Source organism: Notamacropus eugenii, chromosome 5 (genome assembly GCF_028372415.1).
Source record: "Notamacropus eugenii isolate mMacEug1 chromosome 5, mMacEug1.pri_v2, whole genome shotgun sequence".
Classification (NCBI taxonomy): domain Eukaryota; kingdom Metazoa; phylum Chordata; class Mammalia; order Diprotodontia; family Macropodidae; genus Notamacropus; species Notamacropus eugenii.
The window spans coordinates 88,992,717-89,012,510 of record NC_092876.1 but is presented as its reverse complement, the minus strand read 5'-3'; the positions used below and the strand labels follow the sequence as shown (position 1 = coordinate 89,012,510).

General features: G+C 42.9%; 2 protein-coding genes across 2 annotated transcripts; one reads left to right on the top strand and one right to left on the bottom strand.

Annotated features, from left to right (window-relative positions):
* Positions 1-1,411: 1,411 nt before the first annotated feature.
* ARFIP2 (ARF interacting protein 2) lies at positions 1,412-5,189 on the bottom strand. Its single transcript, XM_072610135.1, has 8 exons — positions 4,941-5,189; positions 4,400-4,500; positions 3,830-3,926; positions 3,586-3,704; positions 3,132-3,353; positions 2,882-3,039; positions 2,590-2,764; positions 1,412-2,495 (listed from the first exon to the last, which is right to left on the bottom strand). The coding sequence occupies exons 2-8, from the start codon at positions 4,496-4,498 to the stop codon at positions 2,340-2,342; spliced, it is 1,026 nt and encodes a 341-aa protein (XP_072466236.1). The 5' UTR covers positions 4,499-4,500; positions 4,941-5,189; the 3' UTR covers positions 1,412-2,339.
* Positions 5,146-6,867, top strand: TIMM10B (translocase of inner mitochondrial membrane 10B). Its single transcript, XM_072610136.1, has 3 exons — positions 5,146-5,304; positions 5,991-6,086; positions 6,213-6,867. The coding sequence occupies exons 1-3, from the start codon at positions 5,254-5,256 to the stop codon at positions 6,408-6,410; spliced, it is 345 nt and encodes a 114-aa protein (XP_072466237.1). The 5' UTR covers positions 5,146-5,253; the 3' UTR covers positions 6,411-6,867.
* Positions 6,868-19,794: the final 12,927 nt, after the last annotated feature.

Sequence of the window (19,794 nt, the reverse complement as noted above, 5' to 3'; positions counted from 1 at the left end):
CTTTTGGAGGGTATCTTACCCAACTCATAATCTTGGTAGTTCTTTGTAATTTTTAATTTAGATGATATGAGACTGGATGAGGTATCATAAGACATCTACATGAGGTGAGAACCTGGAGTAGTTCATACCTCATCTATTCCAAATTTAAAATGCTGTTCTATGAATTTCTGCCTTCATGCCTAAAACTCACATTGTTTAAGAGCACATCTAACACTGGGAATATAGCTGGGATAAGTCTGTAGGCAGTTCAAAGAGCCAGCCTGTGAAACTCAGTCAGCATGTATTACCTGAAGTGGTGTGGTCCAGGTGACAACACAAACTGGTGAACAGAACTCTCCCTCTGTAATAAATCTGACCACTGTTAATGGAAGTGGGGGTGGCAGGGAGGAGAGGAAATCCCAGCTATACTACTTCTGAGTTTGGTTGGTTGTTTGCTCTAAACCCCAATGCAGCACAATGACCTTTCATAACTAATCTTTAGGCCAACAAACTAGATTAGATACCTAGGACTCTTGTGTTTAGGATGTGTTTAAAATATAATTCAATAGGAAATACCATTCTAATTATGTTTATTACCTTAAAGAATTTAAATTCTTAATTGTAAAAGTTGGTGTAGAAATTGCAGTTCAAAATGCTCATACAAGGTATTTTACAGATATATCAACTGCAGTACAATCCAGGAACTGCTCAAGGCATTTTACTGACTCATGGGGAAGGGAATATTAAAAAATAAACATTGTTGTTTGCTTTAAATTGGGAGAGAGAATGACTTGCCAAAGTCTGGTAAGAAACCAGGGTGACTGGAGAAAACAAGCTGCCTGGTATGATGCCAGTGACATTGACTGTATACCCCCGCTCTATGTGACTACTTGTCTGTGACACCTAGTGGACCAGTTCCTTCTATCTTTCCCCCTCCCAATTCTGAACAGAAGGGGAAAAGCAGCAGGTGTCATTTAGAGAGTTAATATAAGATTTAGATGGAGGAGTGACAGAAACACCACAAGGAAAGCACCAGGAAGCAGGAAGTTTGCAATGTAAACTTTTCCCATCTGTCCGTTTCCCTGGAGTCACTAACAAGTTTCCCTTTGGAAGCCTCAAAGGGCCTTTTCTTGCGCTGGTGTCAGAGGCAACAGAGAATGCAGAGAAGCCAGAAGCATGGGTGGGCTGAAGATAACAAATTCCAAGGAGAAACAAGTAGTGTCAGTGGCAGTTAGAATGTGAAAGGACTGGGTATCCCTGGATCTGAGTATAACCAAAGGAAGTCTGGGGCCACAATGCCTAGGAACTGCATTAGTGTAAGGACCGAGTCCTCTAGAGTGTAAGTGCAAGGGGCTCAGGCCCAAGTCTAGAGGGCCTGTGCTCTATGCATCATCCTCCCAGACCCTTTACCCCCCAACAAACAGGCCCGGGCCAGGTTTTATGAAAGGTTTATTTCTGGTCCCAGGCTCCCAGGCCACCCTAGGGCTGGTGTGACAGTTTCTACAGACTGGACAGGCACCCCAGAGTCCCACCCACAATTAAATTAAGAGAAACACCACCCTGGCTCCAGGGCATAGAAAGAGACAGGCAGATGCTGGGACAGACAGCACGGCACCCCTAGTCCTTGCCCCATACCTCCCCAGTCTGCTACCCTTTGGTCCTAAGACCCTCCCCTCTTCCTCCCCCACCAACAGTAATGGAGGGAGTGGAGGGGGAGGGCACTGAGGGCAATGCCATTGGCTAAAGGATCCCCGAGTGATGCTAGCTCAGGGTAGGGCCCCAGGAGACCTGCTATCGGCCAAGGGAAAGACCCAGGAGTGATGCCATTGGCTTAAGGGAGAACCCTGGGAATTAATGCCATTGGTTGGGAAGAGGGCCCTTGGGGAAAACAACCACTGGCTGAGGGGTAGTGGGAAAAGATCTGGAAAGTGAGGCCAAACTAGCTGACAGAGGAGCAGGGCCTTAGGCATCAGAACTAAGTGCTGTTGCACCTGGTCCAGTAGTTGCCCAACCTGGTCCTCTCTCCTGGGGTGTGCCTCCCTTTACCACCCACAAGAAGCTAAGGTCCTGGAAGGGAGATCCTGGGCAAAGAAGGATGAAGGGAAAGGGGAAGTGTACATTCTTGCTTTCCCTGTCCCAATCTCTTCCCTACCAAAAAAGGCTTCTCTCTGCTCCCCTAGTAGGCTTGTTGGAGAGGAGGGCACTTATTCCTGCTCCCCTCAGCCCCTCCTAGGGAGGAGGTCCACTGATCCTCCACCTAGGAGGGCTTCTTGGGGACAGGGGCCAATCCAAGGGGGCAGGCCTCACTGCTCCTGTAGCCAGGAGTGCTTCTTGGGAGTGGAGGGCCAGGCCAGGCCATCTCACTGCTCCTCCAGCCAAGAGGGTTTCTCAGAGCCTGGGGGCCGAAGCTTGATGTTGAACTGCTGCAGGGTCTGCTCAAGTTGCTGCTGGTTCCCAGCGAAGTAAGCGGACACGGCATTGTGGAAAAGCAGCAGCTGTTTGTGCATCACCTTGATCTGGGGGCATGGATGGGGGTCAGTTGGGAGGAGGTGGGAAGAGAAAAACATTGAGAGGAGTTAGGGGGTAGGGGTGAGGGGGACAGTTTAGCACCTTGTTCTCCTCCAGAAATTTGAGCTTGATAGCCACGTCCCCACGAAGTTTCTCATACTTCTCACGATGTGTCTGGAATGTGGCCTGGGCACTTTCAAGTCGGCCCAGAGTCCCGGCATCCCGTGGACCCAAGCTCAGTTCCTCTAAGTCTGTGCGGTATGCATCATATTCCAGTCTAGGGGAACAGAAAGAGTCATGTATGAATAAAACTTGGGGAGTAAGGCCTAAGGCGTCCTGACCTTGAGCCCCGTACTCACTCCCCACTCCAATTTTATGGCTTGTACATTCCTACCTGGCAGCCTCATATTGCTTGACAGTCATAAGAGTGTCCTCCATGGTTTTGGTGACCAGGGTGTTGATGCTGGACACAAAGAAATTGACAGCCCCCAACAGAGTCTCCCCATTCTTACACAGCAACTTCTGTGTCTCTGCATTATAACCAAATTCCTCCTGTGGGTTGAATGAACATAGGGGCCCAGAGGTCATGCCTTGCCCCTGGTCCCCTGTTGCCCTCAAAGTGGAAGGGAGGTAGGTGCACACACCTGGAGCTCGGGGGACTTCTGGCTGAGGTCAGCGAAGGCATCACCCAGGGCATGCTGAGTCTGCAGCAGGCTATAGAGGTGAGCAGTGAGTGCCCGGCCCAGCTGAAGAATACTCTCATACTTGCGCTTTGTGTCCCGTAGCAGCTCAATCTGCAGCTCCAACTCTAGGTCCACGGTGCGTGATCCTCGGCCAAACCGTTCGGACAGCAGCTGCTTTGTACACTGAGCAGGCCCCAGGCAGTCAGAGGGCCCTCCCGGAGACAAGAGCCCCCCAGAATATGGAAATACCTGCCCCCCTCCCAAGTTTGTGACTATGAGCCCCTGGAGGAGCAAGGGCAGGGGTGAAGGAAGGGATGGGATGGGATCCAGGGACCGGGGAAGAGGTAGGGCATTAACAGGAGATAGGATCTGGGGGAACCCACGGGACAGGGGGCTGAGGGGACACAAGCCCCACCTTGTAGGTGTTGATGCCCCACTTCTTGACAATGTCAAACTTCTCCCCAGCAATGCCCCGGGCCACTTCGTCACCAGGGCCAGCAGGGGTTGCACTGTGGGGCTGCTGACGGCCAGGCCCTAAAGGATAAAATTCTGTGATCTGCATGATAACCATTTCTGTCTCTATCCCCTCTTTTCTTCCTTTAACCAACAATTTCTCAGGTTTTCAACCCCAATAATTCCCCAAGTCCTCTACCTCATACCTGTGGGGATAAGACCATCAGCCGAGCCCCCATAGCCTCCTGACACAATGCTCGTCTCATTGAGATTTGGTCCAGATACCATCACCTGCTGCAGGTCCTATGAGGGGTCAAGTGGGAGTGAAGAGGGACAATTAGGTAGAGACACAGAGATGAGGAATGGAGGACTCACAGGAGAAGTTCAGAGAATTCAAGGTGTAGGAAGGTAACCTAGTTTGGAGTAGGGTGACAGAAAGTAGGGGGATTGGGAGGTCCAAGATTTGGTAAGGCTAAGGTATAGTTAGAGGTGCAAGTACAAGAGAGATTAGAAGATAGGATGGGAGTTTGGGTATTTAAAGGAGTATTAGAATAGATGGGGCACCCAGAGATGGCATGATCATGAACGTGAGGCTTAGCGAGGTCAAGGCATGGTATGGGGCACCAGGGAATTTAAGAGTAGTAAGGGTATTAATGGAACAGAGTAAGTCAGAGAATGGACAGAAGATTAAGAGTTCTTAAGTAAGGAGGTCAGGACAAGTTACTGGCACCAGGGATATGAGTACACTGGGGAGCTCGGAGCAAACAGACCCCCACCTGCTCCAGCCCATCATCTTCAGGAAGCCGTCCAGCCTCGCCATTGCCGTGGATGGGGATCTCCATGGTGGCCGCTTTCCCCAGGATCCCGTCAGTCATGGCTGGGGGAGGCAAAAGTTCGAATAAGGGCATCTATCCTCAGTAAACATATTGTACTTCCCACGGACCCAGGTGCATTCATCCTTCAGGAGAATTCTGCCCTGGACGTGGGTAGGTGTTCGTCCTCTCCCCTTGGCCGAGTTGGATGCCCCTCTTCCCCCCACTTGTCTCAGGTGGGCGCCCCTCCTCCTTCCTGGGCTCAGGTGGGTGCCCCTCCTCCCCCCTTAAACCCTGGCTTTGGCTGGGTGCCCCTCCTCCCCTCTTAAGCCCTCAGCTCAGCCGGGTCCCTTCTCCTTCCCCCTGTCCCTAGGGCTCGGGTGGGTGACCCTCTTCACCGAGCTCAGGTGGACGCAGCTAAGCGCTCCTTCCCCCCCATTGACTCAGGTGTGGGTCTTCCTCCTCCCCCCCCAGGGCTCAGGTAGGTGTCGCCCAGCTTCCTCACCTCTGGCTGGGCCACGCTCCCTTGACTTCCTTTCCTCTCTCCCGGCAGCCTCGCCTGTCCCTGCCCTGCCCTCGGGGCGCCGGGCCCGGGGCCGTCCTGGGACCTCGGGCTCCGGTTCCCTTCGCGCTCCTCGCAGCAGGTCAGGGACACGGCGGAAATGACGTTCTCTGCCGGGCAAATGAAGGCAGCCGCGTTGCCCACCGCCAGGGCGGAAGTGACACCACGAGCCGGGCCACGCCGCCTAGCGCCGTAGGCGGGGGCAAGGTGTGCGCGGTTGCGGAAGTGACGTAAGGGGCCTGCGCCCTGTGGGGCCATGGAGTCACAGCAGCAGCACCAGCAGCAGCAGCAGCAGCAGCTGAGAAACGTGAGTCGGGCTGTGAAGGTTCTCTTCGGCTCGGCGGGTCCCTCGCTCCTACCCCATGGGCCGCCGGAGCCTGGTCTGGGACAAAGGGAGAGGGAAACCCGGTGTGTTAAGAGAGGGCAGGCTGTGCGGCCGATTGTGGAGCATGCGCTCTTTGGTGCATCCTTAGTGCCAGGATCGGGGGCTGGAGGCGCGGTCTGACGTTGAGATGGAGAGGCCTGTATGGCCCGGGACGGGCAAGGGAATGCCTCGGGAGAATGCTTCAAGGGCAGGGACCCTGAGTGCTCGGGACTCCCTTTCACGTCTGAGGCTGGCTGGGGAAGGGAGTGCCTTCGGGGGCGTCTCCCAGCCCCACCCCCCGATTCCCGCTGTTCCCACGCTCGTGTGTCTGCTTGTCTGCGTGTGCAGCCTCTGGCCCCTTCCTCCGACTAATCCTGATCTGTGCTTTGAAAAGAGCTCTGGGTTTGGTGGCTCTTGTTTTGGTTCTCTGATTGATTCACGCTTTAACCTCAGGCAGGTCACTCTTCTCTCCCCCCCACCCCATCCTGTTTTCCTTATCTATAAAAGGCTGGGAGTTAAGGACAGAATATTTACGGTCACTTCTAGTACTAATTGTATAAGCCTTTTCTGTAGAAGGTGTCTTCCCCGGGACCTCATCACTCCTCTTCTCCTCTCCCCTTTGCCCCCAGCTTCGGGACTTTTTGTTGGTGTATAACCGGATGACGGAACTCTGCTTCCAACGCTGTGTGCCCAGCTTGCACCATCGAGCCCTGGATGCAGAAGAGGTGTGTGTAAGAGATGTTCTCTGTAGGGAGGTGGAAAGTGCTCCTCTGGACTGAGGAAAGAAACTGTAACTGGAAGTAAACTTGGGGAGGAGGGAGACTGACACCACCCTTCTCCCTCCTTTCTAGGAGGCTTGCCTGGACAGCTGTGCAGGAAAGCTGGTCTACTCCAATCACCGCCTAATGGCCGCCTATGTACAGCTGATGCCTGCCCTGGTACAGCAGCGCATGGCAGACTATGAGGCCACTGCAGCACTGGCAGAGACAACTGGATCTCCATCAAGCCCCGTGACTGGCCAGCATGGGGCTCTAGGCCCAGGAAGCTAAGGGATTCCTGTTCACCTACCACCTTGGAATGGAATGCTCAAATATGGGACTTTCTGATATCTGGAAAGCGTATAGTGTGACATGGGCAATTTAGGGGGCTTTCTGGGGCTATCCTGTGTCAGTTCCACCTCAGTTGTTGCTTACCAAATACCCTTATGTCATCACACCAGGGGCCCATCATCTCCCACAAGTGGTGTCCAGGCAGAGGGAGAGTAGACCAGGATATCCTCCAAATTCCAAAGGAAATAGTACAAAGGGCTAGAACCAGAGATGACTGAACAGAAAGAGAAGATTGCCTGGATCCTCAGAAGGATTGGAATACAAGAAAAGGAATTATTAGTTCATGGCAACCCTTCTGATCCCTGTCACTGAAACCCGGAGATGGCAAAACATCCCTAATTGTACCTTTCCCCCTTATCTGACCCTGCCTGTCAGTAGTAAAGTCCTTATAAGTGTCCATGCTTGTGTGTGCTTGCTTTAGGGGAAGCAGGGTATGGATTGGTTGAGACTTTTCTTGTCCCTCTCCTGGACAGGAGTTTGAGATGAAGAGAAAGATGCTGTCTCAAAGTATTGGCTATAGGATTTAGGAAGTCTCAGGCTGTCAGAGAAACTTCTTTAGGCATCTTTTGTTTCTTAGTGGCTAATTTCCTTGCCAAATCCCTATCTGTATCTTAAATTGTATTCCCTGACTTCTCTTCTAAGACCTTGATTCAACTCTCATCCCTCTTCTCTGTCTTTCTTCCCATACAAACATTTTCTCCCTTGTTTCTTTGACCCTCAATCTTCTTATCCTAAAAAAACCAAAAACTTACCCTGGACTCTGCTACCCTCTTCAGCTTTTGTTCTCTGTCTTCACTATCAAAGTCCTAGGAAGAGTAGTCTGTACTAAACTTTGTCAGTATTCCACTTTCTCACCCACTTTCTCAACACGTTCTTTGAAGCCCTGAAATCTCTTCTATCCCAGCACTATACTGAAACATTTTTCCTATGGTCATAAATAACTGTTTTATAACCAAATCTAGTTAGTCTCTTCTCCTTCCTCTTTGACCTCTGCAGCACTGGATAATCTCCACTCCTATCCCCTTCTCCCCATTTATACTCTCTCACCTAAAAGTGAACATTGCCAAAACTAAACTTAGTGGTTTCCCCAGACCTACTTAAAATTTCTCTGTTTCTAAAGTTGTCACCATTGTCTTCTAGATACTGAGGTTTACCTCTTGAGTCTTCTTTTACTGGTTTTTCCCTTCCCATGCCCAAACCAATCAGTTTTCATGACTTGTCTGTCTTATTTATAAGTATCTCTTGCAACCACCCAATCTCTAGTTCTGACACTAACTCTAGTTGTTACTCATCACCTTTCACCTAGTCTGTTATAGCAGTCTCCTGACTGATCTTTCTACATCTCATCTTGCATTAGCAATCAATCACAAGTTCAGTCACTATCAATCCCTATAACTAGCAAAATAATCTTACCAAATAATAAGTCTGCTATTGTCAAACTGACCTTGTTTGAAAATATTTCATGGCTCCCCATTGTTCACTGATTACAGTCCAAACAACCTGGTATTCAAAGCCCTCCATGATTTGTCCCCAACCTACCTTCTTAGTCTCATCTTCATTGTTCCTCTTAAACCTATACCACAGAAATACGGGATGACTTGCTTTGCTGTTGGTGTGCCTTAGGTTTTCCTGGCTCTAAGACTGCACATACTCTCTCCTATACTAGGAATGTCCTTACCCACTCTTCAAGACTCAATATAAATATGACCAAAAAACTCTGTTTTCTTCAGTTGATATCTTAAATACAGCCCTTTGTCCCTTGGTATTTTTTATCGTACCCTCAGACTTGGGGTTGGACTCCCATCCTTAACTGTGTGACCAGTTGTTAAGTCTCACCAAACCTTTCACACCATAATCTTTAAAATTAGATAATAATACTTGTACTACCCTGCCTCACAGGGCTGTGATAAAAGTGTGAGATATATGCTGTTTGAAAAATGAGGAACAACTCATTTGGGAATGACTGCATAAATTATGATTTAAAGATAGAAAGTACCATGGCATAGTACAAAGAGAGCTGGCCTCTGTTAGGAAGCCCTGCCTCTGAAATATATTAGCTGGAGAACCCTGAACAAGTTACCAAACTTTTCAGTGCCTGGGCAGTTGTCTAAGACATTAAGTTGCAGAGGAGGTACCAGTATAGGTGGAGGGAGTTCCCTCTATCAGTGAAATCACAAGTTCAGTCACTATCTCCATATCTCTTATTGATGATCTATCAATGGTATGTTGTGGTACCATCAATAGTATAAATAATAGGATAGTGGACCTGGGATTTCATTGGTGGGGAGAATTCTTGATTGTAGAAAGTTCCTCTACCAGTGAACATGAGTACCTGCTCTGTAACTTACAGTTTTAGTGCCACTTAGTGTCACTGTTAAGTGACATACTTGCCCAGAATCATACTGGCAGTATATGTCAGAGGCAAGTCTTGAACTTGGGTCTTTTGACTCAGAGGTTGATTCCACCAGGCCATACTGCCTCCCAAGTAAGAATATGAGAAATTATGGATATGAAATATGCCAAGAGAAGTCAGAATAAGAACATTGACTAAAAGGTAATGAAGCTTTAGGACATTCAGGAAAAAAATTGTATTTTCTATTTTTATTTTTAAAATCAAAATGCAGATACTTAAAAACTTTAGTTTTATTTGGAAATCTCCATATTTGGGCTGCTTACTCATTAGTAAATGTATTGAAATTTATAATTTAAAACAGCATGTGAAGTATTATCCTTGTGTGCAGACATATCTTTTCTGCTACAGAGCTTTCTGAATTCATGGACCCTGTCTTCATTCTTGTCCCTTGATTGCCTGGCACAGTGCCTTGCAAAGCACATATTGGATGTTTAAAGCATTGTTGAATGTATTGTTTATGAATTTCTTACTCTGTAACTCAGCAAGAGATTGAACATGTATGAAGAGCTCAATAAAGACTTTTGAATCATTTACAACTACCCAGTAGTCTCTAAGTATATCACAAGTACGGGAGAAGGGAGTTGGGTATAAGGGAAGATCCCCCAGCGTAGAAGGATTGAAATAGAATGCAGAAGGAATGAAAAGCATGGATGGGTGGACAAAATGGAAGGGCGCTCGTGGCTATAGTTTAAAATTGGAGTTGGCAAACTGGCCCAAGGGCCTAATTCAGCCTGCCACCTATTTTTGAATAACCAGCAAGCTAAGAATGGTTTTTATATTTTAAGAAACAATAAAATTCTGTCATGGACCATACAAAAACAAGAAATGGGCTGCATTTGGTCTGTAGGGCATCATTTGCCAAGCCATGGTTTAAAGGAATCATTGAGAAATGATTCTAGGAGGTGGCTAGGAGAGCATCTTGTCAGAACTAGAGGGGATGTGTTAAGAAGTACACTGAAACCTAGAAAAGAGGCAGATTATGGGGCACTTAGAAAATCAGGTTAGGGGAGAGTGGAATGTCTTTTTTAGGAATCTGGCCAAAAGATTAGCAATTTGGGAAATTCATTTCAATAAATGATAAATACCTGTTACCTGCAAGGCAGTGTGCCAGCTTCTGGAACCATTCTATATGTGGCATGGAGGAATGACCTAGTAATAATGGAGGATTTCAATTATCTATCTTATTAGTATGGCATCTGCTAAATTCTTGGCTTGCTATAATGATAATCTCATTGTTCCAAAGGCAGTAAGCAACAATAGCAACTATTATTTTGGACTTCATTATGATGAGGAAGAAGGAACTTGTTCTTGAAGTGGGAATGTTGGGAACTTTAGGGAGAAGTAACCACTCCAATTTAGAATTTAATAGAAGACAAGAAAAATGGGCATAAATTGATGCATACCCTAGGTTGTGGGTGAGTGGATTTGAAGAACTCAAAGGTAAGGTAGGATCCTCTGACCTATAACTCTCCTGAGAAAGAAAAGGAGAAGCATGCACAAGGAACTCATCAACAAGTTTTTGAAAAGAGCAATACACAGAGACTAAAACAATGTTTTAAAAAAAATCAGCATGGAGAAGCAGTAAGCAATGATGTGATAGCCAAAGCCATGAGAATAAATGAAATTTTCAAAAGAATGTAAAAAAAGCAGGACACAGGTCACGGTTGATTTTTGGGGAATATGCACATTCAGGGATCAGGAAGAGGATGGGAAGCCATAGAAGGAAAAGTTAAAAATGTAGGAGAAAAAGAAGTCATTGATAGAAAAGCTCCATATACATTAAAGTATTTATAGCATTTTTTTATGTCATAAGGAACTGGAAACAAAGCAAATGCTGATTAATCATTGATTGGGAATGGCTAAACAAACTGCACATGAATATAACGGGATATCACTTTTAAGAAATGGCAGGCATGATGAATAGAGAGAAACATGAAAAGACTTCAGGAAATGGTGCAAATTGAAGTAAGCAGGGCCAAGAAAATAATATACACAGTGACTACAGCAATGTAAGTGAAAAGCACAATCACAAAACAATGGAAAAAGAATGCCTTGAAATGATAAAGAACGAGGTTGACCTTAAAGAGGAGATAGAAACCACCTCTCCCTGCTTATTTGCAGAAGTCAGGGTCCATGAGTGTGGAACACTGAATTTATCATCTGATTTTTTTCAGTGTGTTGGCTGATTTTGCTGATTTTTTTCTCTCTGCTTTTATTTTTTCTTTAATTTCTTTTTTTTATTTTTAATTTCTTTTTATTTCTTTTTAGTTTTCAACATTCATTTCCACAAGATTTTGAATTCCAAATTTTCTCCCCACCTCTCCCTTCCCCACTCCAAAATACCATACATTCTGATTACCCCTTCCCCCAATCTGCCTCCCTTCTATCACACCCCCCTTTCCTTATCACCATCTTCTCTCTTTTCTTGTAGGGCAAGATAGATTTCTATATCCCATCATCTGTATTTCTTATTTTCCAGTTGCATACAAAAACAATTCTCAATATTCATTCCTTAAACTTTGAGTTCCAACTTCTCTCCTTCTCTCTCCAGTCATCCCCACTGAGAAGGCAAGCAATTCAGTATACACTATATATATATATATATATATATATATATATATATATATATATATATATATATATATATATATATATATATATATAGTTTTGCTAAAGTCTTCCATAATAATCATGTTGTGAAAGACTAACTATAGTTCCCTCCATCCTATCCTGCCCCCTATTTATTGTATTCTCTCTTTAGACCTTGTCCACCTCCTAATGTGTTTACTTCTAATTACTCCCTCCTCCCATTTGCCGTCTCTTCTATCATCCCCCCATACCCCACTTCTCCCCTTCTCCCCTACTTTTCTGTAGTATAAAATAGATTTTCATACCAAATTGAGTCTGCCTGTTATTCCTCCCCTAAGCCGAATGTGATGAGAGTAAGCTTCACTTTTTCCTTCTCACCTCCCCCCCTTTTCCCCTCCATTGAAAAAGCTTTTTCTTGCCTCTTTTATGAGAGATAATTTGCCCCATTCCATTTCTCCCTTTCTCCTCCCAATATATTCCTCTCTCACCCTTTAATTTAATTTTTTTAGATATCATCCCTTCTGATTCAACTCACCCTATGCCCTCTGTCTGTAATCCCTCCAACTACCCAAATACTGAGAAAAGTTTCAAGAGTTACAAATATTATCTTTCTATGTAGGAATGTAAATAGTTCACCTTTAGTAAGTCCCTTATGATTTTCTTTCCTGTTTACCTTTTCATGCTTCTCTTGATTTGTGTGTTTGAAAGTCAAATTTTCTATTTAGCTCTGGTCTTTTAATTAAGAATGCTTGACAGTCCTCTATTTCAGTGAATGACCATTTTTCCCCCTGAAATATTATACTCAGTTTTACTGGTTTTAATCCTAGTTAATTTGACTTCTGAATGTCATATGCCAAGCCCTTCAGTCCCTTAATGTAGAAACTGCTAGATCTTGTGTTATCTTGTATTTCCACAATACTCAAATTGTTTCTTTCTGGTTGCTTGCAATATTTTCTCCTTGACCTGGGAACTCTGGAATTTGACTACAATATTCCTAGGAGTTTTTCTTTTTGGATCTCTTTCAGGAGGTGATTGGTAGATTCTTTCAATATTTATTTTACCTTTTGGTTCTAGAATATCAGGGCAGTTTTCCTTGATAATTTCATGAAAGATGATGTCTAGGCTCTTTTTTTTGATCATGGCTTTCAGGTAGTTCCATAATTTTTAAATTGTCTCTCCTGGATCTATTTTCCAGGTCATTTGTTTTTCCAATGAGATATTTCACATTGTCCTCTACTTTTTCATTCTTTTGGTTTTGTTTTATAATTTCGTGGTTTCTCATAAAGTTATTAGCTTCCATCTGCTCCATTCTAATTTTTAAAGAACTGTTTTCTTCAGTGAGCTTTTGAACTTCCTTTTCCATTTGCTTAATTCTGCTTTTTAAAGCATTCTTCCCTGCATAGGCTTTTTGGGCCTCTTTTGCCATTTGAGTTAGTCTATTTTCAATGATGTTATTTTCTTCAGCATTTTTTTGGGTCTCCTTTAGCAAGCTGTTGACTTACTTTTCATGATTTTCTTGCATTACTCTCATTTCTCTTCCCAATTTTTCCTCTACTTCTCTTACTTCATTTTCAAAATCCTTTTCAAACTCTTCCATGGCCTGAGACCATTGCATATTTGGAGGTTTTGGATGCAGAAGCCTTGAATTTTATGTCTTCCTCTGATGGTATGCATTGTTCTTCCCCATCTGAAAAGATGGAAGAAAATAGCTCACCAAGAAAGTAACCTTCTATAGTCTTATTTTTCCCCCTTTTTTGAGCATTTTCTCAACCAGTTCCTTGACTTTTGAGTCCTTTGTCAAGAGCAGGGTATAATCTGGGGACCTGTAAGTTCTCATTTCCTCCAAGGTGGCACAATCAAAGGAGAGGAATTTACTCATCTTCTACCCTGCTCTCTGGTCTGGAAGTAACCACAAGGTTTTCTGCCCAGGAACTGCAAGTAGAATTCCCTCTCCATAGCCTCCACCAGCTCCACTAGGCTCCTTCTCACCCCAGGACTGACACTCAGGGCTGAGATCCAGGTCAGTGGCTCAGTTCCCCCAGGGTCTTTAGGCCAAGGTCTCCAAAAATGGACTTGACTGCTGCCGCTGCTGCCAGGACTAAGGGAGGACCCTGTTCCCTTCTCACCCAGGTGAAAGAGCTTTCTCACTGACCTTTAAAGCTGTCTCTGGCATTTGTGGGTTGAGGGATCTGGGAACTGCAGCTGCCGCTGGTGGCACCCTGAAGCCTGCTCCAGTTCTGTCCCTGCCATGCCACGTGGCCACGGCTGAGCTGTACTCTACTCCAAGTCCAGTGGGTGCAACAGACCTTTCCTGTTGGCCCTCCAGGATATTTTGTGCTGGAAATCTCTTTCACTCTGTTGTTTTGTGGCTTCTGCTGCTCTAGAATTTGTTTAGTCATTTTTTACAGGTATTTTATGGGCTCTTGGGGGAGAGCTCCTACAGGTCATCCTTCTACTCCGCCATCTTGGCTCTGCCCCTATTTTTTCTTTTAAAAATGGTTATAATGGATAGCTTTCTAGGAGCAGGGAGGGGGAATGATTCAGGGATAAATCTAGGCAGTAATAGAAGGAAAAACTATCAATAAAAATCTATTTGTTAAAAGTCAATGAGCATTTACTAAACACTTGTTGTTTGTCCTTCATGCTCAAAGAGGACCAAAATGACATCATGATGTCGGGGTCAATGTGCAGTGTACAGTGTGTCCTGCTGTGGCTGATCATACCAATATGAGGCTCTACTACATCTCCCTCCCAAATAGTCTGTATGACCATTTGGGAGGGAGATGTCTCTAAATCTTCACATCTCACATTTGAGTTACTGCAATTCTGCGTTGCACAACTTTGATGCAGGCACATCATACTGGATAGTCCTATGCCAGTGTTTCCCATGTCTCACAATCAATACCAAAGTTCTTCAGAGAGACCTTGAGAGTATCCTTGTATTGTTCTGACTACCATGTGAACACCTACCTTGTGTGAGTTCTCCATAAAACAGTCTTTTAGACAAACATACTTTTCCCATTTGAACAACATGGCCAGCCCATCGGAGTTGCACTGTTTGCAGTAGAGTTTGAATGTATGGCAATTTGGCTTGAGAAAGGACCTCAGTGTCCAGTATTTTATTTTACCAGGTGATCTTCAGAATCTCCTAAGATAATTCAAATGGAAGTCATTCAGTTTCCTGGCATTGGCATACTGTCTGTTTTTCACAGACATACAGCAATGAGGTAGGCACAGTGGTTCTGTAGACCTTCAGTTTGGTAGGCATCCTAATACTTTGTTTTTCCCATACATTCTTTTGGAGCTTCCCAAACATTGAATAGCTCTGGCAGTGTGTGTGTCAACTTCATTATCAATGTATACATCTCTGAGATGTATATTGCCAAGGTAAGTGAGTGAAGTTATCCACAACATTCAAAATCTCTCCATTTGCTGAAATCATTGGTTCCATGTATGGATGATAAGGTTCTGGCTGGTGGAGAACCTCTGTTTTCGTGGTGTTTATTGTGAGGACAAAATTAGCACAATCAGGTGGGAGTTAAGATATACTTTGTTTCATCTCAGTCTGAGAGGCTACATATGGAAAGTCATGGCAAAATTTGGTTGCCCATAGAAGTTCATCAATATTGTATACCAGTTCCATGATGGGATGCTTGCATGGGTTCTGGATAATGAAAAAGGCTTTCATGTTTTCCCAGTCACCAATGGAGTGAAGTAGGGCTGTGTGCTTGCTCCCATTCTTTTTAGCATGTTTTCAGTGATGTTGTCAGATGCTTTCAACAAGAATGAAAACAGCATCAAGGTCAACTACTGCCCTTATGTAAATTATTGAATTATTAAACACTATGTACCAGGCACTGTACTAAGCACTGAGGATACAAAGAAAGGCAAAAAGATCATCTCTGCTCTTAAGTTCATAGTCTAATGGGGGTAGACAATATACAAACAACTATGAATAGAAAAGATATAGGCAGGAGATAATCAACAGAGGGAAATTGCAGATAACCAATAAAGGAAAGGCACTAGTATGAAGGGGAATCAGGCAAAAGGTTTTTTCTTGCAAAAGGCAGGATTTTAACTGGAACTTGAAGGAAGCAAAGGAGGTCAGGAGGTATAATTGAGGAGGGATAATATTCCAGGTATGGGAGACAGGAATTTTTTGAATAGGGTGAGTGTGGAGAAGGTGACATGCTCAGACTTGTTTTAGGAAGATCAATTTGACGGCTGAATGGAGGATGGGTTAAAGTGGGGAGGGAGTTGAGACAGGAAGACTAACTAAAAGGCTGTTGTCCAGGAATGAAGTGATAAGGGCTTGCACCAAGGTAGTGGCAGCATCAGAGGAGAGAAGGTACATATAGGAGAGATCCAGGAGTAGGGTACCTCTAAAGATAGGGAAAAGTGGAATTTTGGAGTAATATAATCAGAGTTGCTCTTGAGGAACATTAATCTGGTGGTAGCTTGTGAAGCTTAGAATAAGAAGTGAAAGGGTAAGAGGAGAAAATTCAGAGGTAGAAACATTCAGTAGGTTACTATAACATTACAGCTTTGAGATGGTGAGAGGGAGATGAAGTAATAACAGACATTGTGTTTGTCCTTCATTCTCAAAGAGGACCATGACATCAAGATGATGGTGTGACTTGCAGTTGACTTTGATTTGAGTGAGGGAGGGCTGTAATAGGAACTAGACCTCAAATATCACTGATACAGGGAACTTCAGATGAAGAAACTACCAACACAGAATGGTAGTGTTAAAAGAAAATCTTTGTTTGTACCTTGCCCTCAATAATGAGGCAAACCTATTGAATGCAGCTAGGCAATGATTTCAAACTGCCCTATGCTTTTATAGACATCTTTTTGTAGTGACAGCAAGACAACCCTGATTGATACAGGTTTCCAAAAGGAGGATAGGTCATTGTGTCTCTACTCCTCCCTTATTTCTGTATCAGAGGGAAATGAGATTAAAGGAGATGGGACAAAAGCTCAGATGACTACTGCTAACTAGAGGTAATACAAAGGCTAAGGGGGATTGGGATCAAAGTACATGCCACCTCTCCCAACATACTGGATGACACATACCAGGACACAAGCAAGACTGGAAACAATGGGGTCATTCACAAATTTCAATAATTCCCTCCCTGTGGTACTAACCATATTTGTGGGGCAGTACTACAATTAAATGTATATTGGTCTTCTATTCTCAGATGCAACATGCCAGTCTCTTGCTAATCACTGTTTTATTCTTGCCTCAAGGAATTCTGTTAACTTTGGGAGGGTGTAGCTTACCATAAGGGAATTGGGCCTAATATCTTTACAACACCAAACTATCCTTTAAGAATGTCTGGTTTGCTATCCAAAGAAGTCTGGGCCATTATCTTGCAGCTGGATTCAAACAATGAATACTTTTTGGTCACAAGAGGGAAAGACCGTAACTTACTACAACAGTAAATTTTCAAAATGCTTTCATATTTTTATCTTGTTCCTATTTTTTGAGGATATATGTGTGTGTATATATGTATGTGTATAATATACATACATATACATACGTATATATGTGTGTATGTGTGTATGTATCCTCATCTCATCCTGAAAGACTGAGATATTTCAAGGGCTTAGTCTGATACATGAATATATAACTATTAGCAAGGGGATGGCAAGCCTAAAAACTCAGTTGTATAGGATATGGAGTTGACCACAAATACAGATTAAAAATAGTAAGATCTTTCATACTTGCATCCTATTATAGCAACTAAAATGTTTCAGTAGTAATCTACTAATTAATAGGTTTAGTATTTCAACAACAAAACTTCCTGTCTTCATAGAAGATGAAAATCATAGATCATAGAAATTTGCTACATAAAGAAAAAGGAGGGAAATGGTTACAACGATATTAACACTGTCCCTTCAAGGACATAGACTGATCTGACATAAGCCATAAAAGAGGAAAAACTTCCTTAGCTCTCTGTCTGATTCCAGGCATGAGTCATATTCAATAGCCAATCAGGTAGCAAAGTTGTACATTTATTCACAAGGTATCAAAAGCCATGCTCAGAAGTAGCCACATGGAAAATTTTCCTATTCAGGAAGGAAACAGTACAACAGGAAACTGAGTCAAGAGGATACTACCTTTGCCTATACAATGTTGTCTGCTCAACTTTTCCAGAGATAGACATCTACTTGTAATAGTTCCCAGACTGCATTCCCCTTGAATGGTGAACTCCTGACTTAATAGCAATTCAGATAATCATATTTGACCTCAAAGTCAGAATAATATCAAACTGCAGTCATATGAGTTTGCCTCAAAAAGCAAATGTACACCAATAACAGCTTAGGGCTATGGTGTTATCATTTCTCATGTTGCAAGAATAGTTAACAATGAGCACATATAAGGACATCTCATTTAACCTTCACTTATAAAAATAATTACATTCTGGAGTTTCATGTACAGTGATAGTTGACTCCAAACCCCAGAAAAATGATGACTACAGCAAACCTCCAATTTTGTACTGTCTGTTAACCCTTGAGGCAAAATAAAGTCTCTGAATCTAAAGTCTATTATAACTAAGTAGGCTCAATGATGTAATTTCAATACATACTACCTATTTATTAATAAGCAAACTTTTAAGTCCCCCTCTTTGGCTGAGAGTGGTCTTAGTTTCTTAAACTTCAGAACTTTAGAAATTTACAGCAAGTTGACATTAGGACAGACCTTATGATCCTGTCCAGCTAAAGTCTCAAACTTTATCCATTTAAAAAATATATATCCCATTACATACTTAACAGTTTTCAAACACTATGACCATAATCTTCGATAGTTGAGTTAATAATCTAACAGCATCTTGATTAAAAGGGAAATTGCTTTCCCAGTGATACAAGTGAAACTCTTTCTGGGTATCAGTTTTCAAGGTAACAACATTTCTCATACAATGGCTTCCCCAAATTCACAATACAAGAAATTAGAAGCTTAACAGTAATAGAAATAATATTGTGTTTCAAAAGTATAACAACCCTTTTCTAGTAAAATAACATCAAAATAATATCTAGTAAATTAATATCAATTCATTTGAATTGACTTCCAGAATAATTTTACACCCCTAACTACTCACATCTGAAACCCAGTATAGAGTAATCCAGTATGGATTGAATTACATTCAATTAAAGATAATAATAATGATAGTAAACATTTATATAGCGCATACCATGTGCCAGGCATTTGATCTTCACAACAACCCTGGGAAGTAGGTACCATCATTATCTCACTGTATACACTAGGAAACTGAGGCAAACATATAAAGTAGCTGAAAATAACACACTTTAAAAAAGCTAATATATTTCTGAAACTAGATTTTAATTGAGGTTTTCTAATCCATATAGTTTTCAAGCATGTTTCCTTACTGTCAAATAGCAAATATATTTTGTGTTCATTAAGTTGTAATATACAATTATCCTAGCAGGAGAACATATCTTACTGCAAATGAGACTACATAATTTAGTTTCAGGACAAAGACTTTAACCAAATCATATTTGAGTTTACAAACTCAAATGGTAATATTCAGAACCTCAATTTTTTTCTCTAAGGACCATTAGCTGCCTATACCTCAAATTTTAGAGCCTATAGCTTTCAGCTAGTAAGTGTTATAACTTGGTAGGATATTAACTGTTCAAAATTGCTAAGACATCTTTTTTTTTTAATATATTCATTTTATTTATTTTTAATGTTCTACAATCACTACCATAAAACTTAGATTTTTTCCCCCCTACCTACCCCTCATTACCCCGCTCCCTCCCCAAGACGACATACAATTCTATATAGGATCTACACATACATTCCTATTGAATATATTTTCACTATAGTCATGCTGTGTAGAAGAACTAAAATAAATGGGAGAAATCATATAACAAACCAAAATATAATACACACATACACACACACATGCACACACACACAAAATGATCTGCTACATTCTGCAACTGAATTCCATAATTCTTTCTCTTAATGTGGAAGGCATTTTGCGTTAGAAGACCACTGGGAATTTTTTTTTATGTCCTTGCATTGCTATGAAGATCCAAGTCTACCAGAAAAAACTCTCACACACTGTGGTCGTTGCTGTGCACAAAGTTCTCCTGGTTCTGCTCCTTTCACTCAGCATCAGATCATATAAGGCTTTCCAGGCCTCTCTGAAGTCTTCTTGTTCATCATTTCTTATGGTGCAATAGTATTCCATTACATTCATATACCACAGTTTATTCAGCCATTCCCCAATTGATGGGCATCCCTTTGATTTCCAGTTTTTGGCAACTACAAAGAGTGCTGCTATAAATATT

Bases quoted from the DNA above. Each gene is read 5' to 3' on its own strand.
- ARFIP2 (XM_072610135.1), bottom strand. From the start codon at position 4,498: ATGACTGACGGGATCCTGGGGAAAGCGGCCACCATGGAGATCCCCATC. The intron at 3,927-4,399 runs GTGGGGGTCTGT...GACCCCTCATAG, and splicing joins AAGATGATGGGCTGGAGCAG to GACCTGCAGCAGGTGATGGT. The intron at 3,705-3,829 runs GTATGAGGTAGA...TTTATCCTTTAG, and splicing joins TGATGGTCTTATCCCCACAG to GGCCTGGCCGTCAGCAGCCC.
- TIMM10B (XM_072610136.1), top strand. From the start codon at position 5,254: ATGGAGTCACAGCAGCAGCACCAGCAGCAGCAGCAGCAGCAGCTGAGA. The intron at 5,305-5,990 runs GTGAGTCGGGCT...CTTTGCCCCCAG, and splicing joins AGCAGCAGCAGCTGAGAAAC to CTTCGGGACTTTTTGTTGGT. The intron at 6,087-6,212 runs GTGTGTGTAAGA...CCTCCTTTCTAG, and splicing joins GAGCCCTGGATGCAGAAGAG to GAGGCTTGCCTGGACAGCTG.